A 9,311-nucleotide genomic window follows, 5' to 3' on the forward strand; every position below is an offset into this window, starting at 1 on the left:
GATTGGCATATTCAGAGTTCTGAAAGGAAAAAAAAAAAGCCATCAACCAGGAATTATATATTCAGCAAAACTGTCTTTAGAGATGAAGGAGAAATACTTTCCCAGATAAACAAAAACTAAGTTATTGCTGGCAGACCTGCTCTATAAGAAATGCTAAAGGGAGGCTTCTCTATCTAATTATTTATTTTTTCCCACACTCTGTTACTATCTGTGTCTAGCTGCAGTAGTTTCAATACATTTTAGAATGACCGCTATTTTTCTGGTGGGAAACTTTTAGTTCTTTTATTCTTTGTTAATATGCTAAAAACTAGCCTTTTGCATTTATCTAAAAAGAGACAAACTTGAACATAAGAAAACTTTTTCATGTATATAAATCAGAGGTTCTTTACAAATTTACAAAGGAAATTGTGTGACTACAAGTTAAATTTGAAGTGTGTGGCATATGTTAATTTCTTGCAGGAGAAGGAAGCCAACATCCTTTTGGAGCCATGAATATTGTCCGAACTCCATCTGTTGCTCAGATTGGAATATCAGTGGAATTATTGGACAGTATGGCTCAGCAGACTCCTGTAGGTAATGCTGCTGTATCCTCAGTTGACTCATTCACTCAGGTAATGCAACACACATTTCATTCTTTACCTCCCTCCTCCACCGCTTTATTAAGGTATAATATACAAGTTAAAATCATATATAACGTATGGTATACAATGTGATGTTTTTGATACATGTTTACATTTTGTTTTGTTCTGTTTTGTTTTTGAGAGATGGAGTCTTGCTCTGTTGCCCAGGCTGGAGTGCAGAGGTGCAATCTCGGCTGACTGCCATCTCCGCCTCCTGGGTTCAAGCAATTCTCCCGCGTCAGTCTCCTGAGTAGCTGGGACTACAGGCACATACCACCACACCTGGCTAAGTTTGTTGTTTTTTTTTTAGTAGAGACAGGGTATTGCCATGTTGGCCAGGCTGGTCTTGAACTCCAGACCTCAGGTGATCTGCCTGCCTCGGCCTCCCAAAGTGCTGGGAATACAGGTGTGAGCCACCGCACCTGGCCTATATTTTGAAATAAAATCAAGCTACTTAACATGTCTGTTACCTCACACAGTCATTTTTTTTTGTAGAGAACACTTAAGATCTAATCTCTTAGCAAATTACAAGTATACAATACGTTATTAGTAACTGTACTCTCCATGCTGTACAATAAACTTTCAGAATTTATTCATCCTGTTGAGCTGAAACTTTGTGCCCTTTGACCAACATGTCCTCATTTTCCTTTCCCCTCCACTCTTCAACCCCTGGCAACCACCATTCTACTCTCTGCTTCTGTAAGTTCAACTTTTAGATTCCACATATAAGTGAGATCATGCTATTTGTCTTTCTGTTCTTGACTTATTAGCCTGTTGTCGAGAAGAAAAATTGATGATGTAGCAGAGCAAGGAGAATTACTAAAGCAGTGTCCTTGAGTAGAAAACAGCAGCATATATAGAGGTGTTCACTTTAGACGGGATAATGGATATATGGGTACAGATTCAGATATGGTAGATGTGGTGATGAGAACTTGTGCAGGCTGTCTCCTGATTTCTTCTTCTTGCTTAGTGAAGTAGAAAGGAAGATCATCAGCTAAGATTGAGGTAGTAGAAATTGAAATAAAGACTGTTAAATGAGTCTTCTAGTAGAGGAGGAGTGAATGGATTAGGGAAACCATATGTGTTTGCCTGGCAGTACCAGAGGAGCACTTTTGAAGGTTGTGGTCGTGAATTTAAAGGTAGATTTGTCACATCTTTGAAAATGGACTAAATTGAGAATGACAGACTCTGGGTCTCAAAAATGTTTTTTTCCCCATAATTTTACAAATAAACTGCTGTGCTGAAAACAAACTATAAAACAATCATAGTATCCTGTGTAGACAATATTTAAAAAGTGTCTGGAAAATACACATTAAAATGTTATCCCTGGAGAAGGGTAAGAAGACTTTTTTATTGTACATGTTTATAAATTATTTGAGTTTTTAAAATAAAACTATAGTTTTAATTAAATGTATTATGAAGTATTTTAAATACAGAGAAAACAGAGTGATGTATATATTCCACAAATAGTTATCATGTAACTACTCTGTGCCAGGCATGCCTTTTTTTTTTTGAGACAGAGTCTCACTGTGTCATCCACCCAGGCTGGAACGCAGTGGCGCGATCTTGGCTTATTGCAAGCTCCGCCTCCCAGGTTCACGCCATTCTCCTGCCTCAGCCTCCCGAGATAGCTGGGACTACAGGTGCCGGCCACCACGCCTGGCTAATTTTTTTTGTATTTTTTAGTAGAGATGGGGTTTCACTGTGTTAGTCAGGATGGTCTCGATCTCCTGACCTTGTGATCCACCCGCTTTGGCCTCCTAAAGTGCTGGGATTACAGGCGTGAGCCACCGTGCCCGGTCTGTACCAGGCATTTCTAAGCACACATAGATACAAATAGGTCCACAAAATAGAGTAATACCTGTCTTTACAGAGCTCTCTTTATAGTGGGGTATACATTAAGACTTTCATTGTCTTCTCCCTGGATTTAACTGTTATATTTTTGTCTTATTTGCCACTAATTTTTAAAAAAGAAATTAAGACATTATAGGTATAGCCCACTGCTGCCTGCTTCTCTTGCTTTTACCTAACATTTTATATCTTTCCTATTCATATTTTAGTACTTAAAACATTCCTGTGTATCCACAAAATATATATAGTACTATCTGTATGTGTTTAAACATGTTTCTAATTTAATTACTTAGTTACTCCAAATTTTTAGGAGTATTACATGTATTTGGTTTAAATAGTCAAGTAGTTTTTTTTTTTTTTTTTTAAATTTAAGTTCTAGGGTACATGTGCACAATGTGCAGGTTTGTTACATAGGTATACATGTCCCACGTTGGTTTGCTGCACCCGTTGACTCGTCATTTACATTGGGCATTTCTCCTAATGCTATATCCCTCCCCTTGCCCCCTACCCCACGACAGGCCCCCCACCGCATGTGATGTTCCCCGCCCTGTGTCCAAGTGTTCTTATTGTTCAGTTCCCACCTATGAGTGAGAACATATGGAGTTAGGTTTTCTGTCCTTTTGATAGTTTGCTCAGAATGATGGTTTCCAGCTTCATCCAAGTCCCTGCAAAGGACATGAACTCATCCTTTTTTACGGCTGCATAGTATTCCATGGTGTGTATGTGCCACATTTTCTTAATCCAGTCTATCATTGATGGACATTTGGGTTGGTTCCAAGTCTTTGCTATTGTGAATAGTGCCACATTAAACATACGTGTGCACATGTCTTTATAGTAGCACGATTTATAATCCTTTGGGTATATACCCAGTAATGGGATGGCTGGGTCAAATGGTATTTCTAGTTCTAGATCCTTGAGGAATCGCCACACTGTCCTCCACAATGGTTGGACTAGTTTATACGCCCACCAACAGTGTAAAAACATTCCTGTTTCTCCACATCCTCTCCAGCATCTTGTTTCCTGACTTTTTAATGATCACCGTTCTAACTGGTGTGAGATGGTATCTCATTGTGGTTTTGATTTGCATTTCTCTGATGGCCAGTGATGATGAGCATTTTTTCCTGCGTCTGTTGGCTGCATAAATGTCTTCTTTTGAGAATTGTCTGTTCATATCCTTTGCCCACTTTTTTATGGGGTTGTTTGATTTTTTTCTTGTAAATTTGTTTAAGTTCTATGTAGATTCTGGATATTAGTCAAATGGTTTTTTTGAGACGGAGTTTCACTCTGTTGCCTAGGCTGTAGTGCAATGGTGCGGTCTCGGCTCCTGCAACCTCTGCCTCCCGGGTTCAAGCGATTCTCCTGTCTCAGCCTCCCGAGCAGCTGGGATTACAGGCGTGTGCCACCAGGCCTGGCTAATTTTTGTATTTTTAGTAGAGATGGGATTTCACCATGTTGGTCAAGCTGGTCTCAAAAACTCCTGACCTCTTGATCCACCCACCTTGGCCTCCCAAAGTGTTGGGATTACAGGCGTGAGCCACTGCACCCGGCCTCAAATAATTTTATATGTGAAATAGCTGTCCTCTGTTATGACTCTTACATTGTGCTTCTATTCTGCTTCTTAGAAGCTATGATCTTCAACTGCCCTCCCTTTTTTAACCTATTTTTTCTAGTGTCTGTTATTTCCATGTATCAGAAAAAACCTTGCTTAATCTATCAGTTTTTCTGTTATAGATGTTTTCTATTTATTTACTAATACAAGACATGATGAAACTCTCACTTCCCTGCTTCCCAACATGTACACACTTCTTTTCTCCCCACCTTATCAGTATACATTTTTGTTAAATCAGTATTAAAAGTTTACAATATTATGAGAAGGTAAATATTTTTCAGAACTGAGCTATGTGTGGTACAACGATTAAATTTCTTGTATAACTTTTCATTTTTCCTCATTTTTCATTTTCCTCTTTTTTTTCCTTTGCATAGATTTCTGTTTCCACTTCTAATTTATGCTCAAACTCTACTAAGTGTAAATTCACATTCGATTTATTTAAACATAGCAGTTTCAGATTGGTCTTGGAAACATTCCACTTGGAATTCTCTTTTTTTTTTGAGACAAGGTCTCACTCTGTCGACTAGGCTGGAGTGCAGTGGTGCGATCACAGCTCACTCACTGCAGCCTCAAACTCCTGGGTTCAAGCAGTCTTCCCACGAGTAGCTGGGACTACAGGCAAGCATCACCAAACCCACAGTTAATTTTTTGTAGAGATGGGGCCTCATTATGTTGCCCAGGCTTGTCCTTTCTTTTTTGTTCTACTGTTGACTGACTATTCTCTGGACCTGTCGAATAGCCATAGACAAGGTATTATTTCCTTTCACCATTACTACAGAAATTCTTTTTGTTTCTCTTTTGTGTTGAATCCTTTGTTTTCTGGTTCCTCTGTTTTTTCCTTCTTGTTGATTTGTTCTTTTGTTTGTCTTAAAAATGAATATAAATAGTATTATTCTGTACAACTTGCTGTTGTTCACTCAACATTATTTTAAAGATTTATCTATGTTGATATATGGAACAGACTTTGTTTTGATTGCTTCGTAGTGTGCCATTGTATAAATGAGCCACAGTTTTTTTCATTTCCTTTTCCATATATTCTCACTAACATTTATCAGACCTTTAAAATTTTGCCAAACTGATGAGTGAAAATTAGAATATCAATTTAGTTTGTATTTCTTGATTACTGGTGATATTGAGCATCTTTGCACACTTTTGGACTGTGTTTGTGCTTCCTTTTATAGGAATTGACTTTATATATTTTGTCCAATTTTCTGTTGTATTGCTTTTGGCACTTTTTAAATTTAGTCTTTTGGGAAAAGAACTTAAGATGCCTTTATGTGTTCTGGACAATAATCCTTTGTAAATACGTTGCATTTTTCTCCTTCTAGCATGGTGCGTGTCTTTTAATATTGCTTATAGTGACTTTTACATACAGATATACTATATTTGTATATAGATAAATGTATTGTTTCTTTTATGATTTGTGGATTTGTGAGTTTTTTAATGTTTGAGAAATCCTTTTCTACCCTGATATGTAAAGATAGAAAGATGTTCTCTTCTCTGTTTCTCTCCCCCTCATTTTGTGTATGTCTGTGTGTGGATGTATGTGTGTGTGTGTGTAGAGATGGGGGTCTTGCTATGTTGCCCAGGCTGGTCTTGAACTCCTAGCCTCAAGCAGAGCCTAAGATGTTCTCTTATAGTTCTAAAGCCTTAAGGTTTACTTTTTGAATATGTTTGTGTGCAGTATGGTAAGGGAATTAAGTTTATTTTTCCCCTTATGGAAAGTTAGTTCTAGCCCCATTAATTGAGTAATTAGTCCCATTTTTTTTTTTTTTTTTTTTACCATGAGTAATAGCATCTTTGTCATATATGCTTAGGTTTATTTCTGGGCTCTGTCTTTTATTCCAATTAGTTTATTTGCCTGTCTCTTTGCCAGTAGGGCAAGTTCCTCCTCATAGTCATCAAAATATGTATAGGTATTCTTCATAATAATTGTATCAGCTTGCTGAGTTTCATGAAATAGTATTAGCTTGTCAAGTTTCGTGACGAACCTTGTTGGAATTTTGTTAGTAATAACATTGGATATATAAGTTTAATTTTGGGAGAATTGGCCAGCCACTTTTACCACATTGTCTTCCCATTTGTGACATGTTATATCTTTCCATTGAACATGGTATATCTTTCCATTGGATATGGTATATATAGGTCCTTTTGTTTTCTTTTCTGTCAGTAGTCTTTGTATTTTCCACAAAAATCTTATTAGTTTGTCTTAGCATTTTTTTCTAAGTATTGGAGAAAAGGCTTTGTTTATATTCTGAATGGAATCTTTTTAAAGTTACACTTAAAAATTATTGTCACTGGTGTGGAGGACTGCTCCTGATTTTTTTTTTTTTTTTCCTAATATTGATCTTTTAGTTGTGACTTGAGTCTGGGCACAGTGGCACATGCCTGTAACTCCAGCTCTTTGGGAGGCTGAGTTGAGAGGATTGCTTGAGCCTAGAATTTTGAGACCAGCCTGGGTAACACAGTGAGACCCTGTCTTTATAAAAAGATAAAAAATTACCCAGGCATGGTGGTGCATGCTTATAGTCTCAGCTACTTGGGAGGCTGAGGCAGAAGGATCACTTGAGCCTGGGAGGTCAAGGCTGCAGTGAGCCATGATTGTGCCACTGCATTCCAGCCTGGTGACAGAGTGGGATCTTCTCTCAAAAAATCAGGTGCCTTCACAGTAGAGTCTCTTGGATTATACTGCCTTCATATTATTAAACAACCAAATTTAAAAAACCTAATAAGACCACTTCTCTTGTGTAGAGAAGGGATAGCATGGCTGATTTTGTATTTTTGAGAAAGTGATGCTGGAAAGATTATTTTTGAGTGAGTAAAAGGTAGTATTGCCTTCAGAAGTTCAGTTACTTTTAGGGTTAGTGCTTAAGCCCATTTGATTCTCAGGAAATATGAATCCATTTACTTCTAGCTTCTACCAAGGAGACTTGGAGTATGTTAGTGAATTTGATCATTTTATAGTCAAGGAAAAGAAACAGATTAGGAAACAGAGGAAACAGAATAGTGCTGCCTTCATCTTCTTTCCAGCAATGGAAATAACCAGTTGCTACTTTATAATATGAAAACTTTTATCTTTCTGGCAGGTAAAAGACTTTTTAGAGATGGTTACTATTTTATATGAGAAAATAGGTTGATTTGAGGAGAGTGACAGTTGAGGAGGGACATAGTGGATGCAGACGTGGAGATGAAAGAAAATATTTTGAAGAAAAAATTTTTTTTTCCCCGAAGTGAGTAGCATTGTCACAATGTCATTGTATGTATGATTACTCTTAACATTCTTTTTTATTCATTTATTTTATTTTATTTTTTTGAGACAGGGCCTTGCTATGTTGCACAGGCTGGTCTCGAACGCCTGGCCTCAAGTGATTCTCCTGCCTCAGCCTCCCAAAGTTTTGGGATTACAGGCATGAGCCACTGCACCCAGCCAGCTTTCAGCATTAGACTGTCTTAGAACTGACACTCCTTATAAACAAGTTAATGTGAGAACATTTTTAATTTAAAAATATTGAGTTCTAAATGAAGTATTTAGTACAATCCATTAATCTATTATTAACTTTTCAGTTCACACAAAAGATGTTGGACAATTTCTACAATTTTGCTTCATCATTTGCTGTCTCTCAGGCCCAGATGACACCAAGCCCATCTGAAATGTTCATTCCAGCAAATGTGGTTCTGAAATGGTATGAGGTATTTTCTGTCTCTAATATTAAGGCTTTTTGTAACTGAGTATCTATTTTGCCTGTGAATATATTCCTTTTTTGACATTTAAACATACTCTTTTATTGTGAACATCAGCACTGCATGCCATTGAAGTATCTACTATAGAGATCTGATGAGAAACAGTTCTTACCCTAAATATTTTGTTATGAATTTATAAAGACAGGAAAATATAATTGCCTATGTTTTAGGGACCACTATTAAAGCTTATAAATATTTGCATATTTTCACTTAGAAGTACCATCTATGAGACTTGAAATATCAATCAAAACATTTTTTCTGCTGTTTTGAAGATCTTGATCTGTAGTAAACATGTACCTTTAGGGTACAAGAGTAGTTTATACTGCACCCTGAACATGAATGGCTAATGAATCTATTTTCCAACTTTCCTGTGTTTTATAGATATTTCTTTTCACTTTGAGTATCCTAGTGATGGGAGGATGCCTAGGAAGAGTTTGTTGAGAAGTGGTACCATGGTGTAGCATGGACAGCATTGGAATGCACTAGGTTTGAATTTTGGCATAATGTAGCTATGTGACCCTGAGCAAATTTCTCTCATCTGCTCATGTATGGAATGAGGAAATAGGAGTTCAATTTGATTTTTTTCCTTAGGTCCCTTCTAGCTCTTAAATTTGCAGAAGATAAACAATTACTAAAATTTCTTATGATTTTTGCTGATAAAAGTTAATCAAAACTGCTCTGATATTTAAATTCTTATGCTTGCCATCTTTTTATAAGAATAATTACATTTCCAGATTACCGATTTAGTTTTTTTATGGCTTTTTAGAAATGACATGTAAAACTGTTTTGGATAAGTCATTTGACAGTTAATGAAAGATCCTATTTTAATTTTCTTGTGAATGTAAATATATGTGTTTTCTTTTCTAGGTATGAAAACTTTCAAAGACGACTAGCACAGAACCCTCTCTTTTGGAAAACATAATTTGAATAAAATAATTTTTAATGGATTCTGAAATTTGTCATGTTTTGAAGATAACTGACTCTATCTGAAAGTATGAAGTCAAAGGATCATGAAACCTAAGTGTAAAAACTGCTTAGTGACTGAAGCTTAATTAAAAACCTTTATTAAAAATTAAAAACATTGAAAAATGAAAATATGTTCATCATTAAAGACTTTTTTCCCCTTAAGCTTAAAATGCTATTCAGGGGCAAAACATTTTGTTTTGGCTATGATTCATTTTTTTACTTAAAAATAAAGCTTATATCCAACAGTAGTGTGCCAAATACCATTGCATGTGTAATTCATTTATTGAAAAACAGTGGTTTGCTGGAGTAGTTAACTTTTCAATTACCTATTTCAAAATTTGGGAGACTTGAAAAACATATGAAATATACATTTTTAAATATGGAAAAATTATTTTCAGAGATTATTTCCTAAGATTGTCAGTTTTTCCAATTAATACAGGTTGGCTGTCACTTTTTATATCTGCAGATTCATATGTGTTTAATAAAATTGCCATACTGGTGAGCTTTTATTTAATACTGATTGG

At 36.2% G+C, this 9,311-nt stretch overlaps 1 protein-coding gene across 1 annotated transcript in view; it reads left to right on the plus strand.

The window, feature by feature from the left end:
* HIKESHI (heat shock protein nuclear import factor hikeshi) overlaps positions 1-9,034 on the plus strand; it is a 40,445-nt gene extending 31,411 nt beyond the window's left edge. The window contains exons 3-5 of the mRNA XM_033206861.1: positions 460-611; positions 7,645-7,763; positions 8,689-9,034. Coding sequence (XP_033062752.1) covers positions 460-611; positions 7,645-7,763; positions 8,689-8,743 — 326 coding nt within the window. The 3' untranslated portion in view covers positions 8,744-9,034. The remainder of the gene's footprint in view (positions 1-459; positions 612-7,644; positions 7,764-8,688) is intronic.
* Positions 9,035-9,311: the final 277 nt, after the last annotated feature.

This window comes from Trachypithecus francoisi, unplaced genomic scaffold (genome assembly GCF_009764315.1).
Source record: "Trachypithecus francoisi isolate TF-2019V2 unplaced genomic scaffold, Tfra_2.0 Lachesis_group8, whole genome shotgun sequence".
NCBI classification, from domain to species: domain Eukaryota; kingdom Metazoa; phylum Chordata; class Mammalia; order Primates; family Cercopithecidae; genus Trachypithecus; species Trachypithecus francoisi.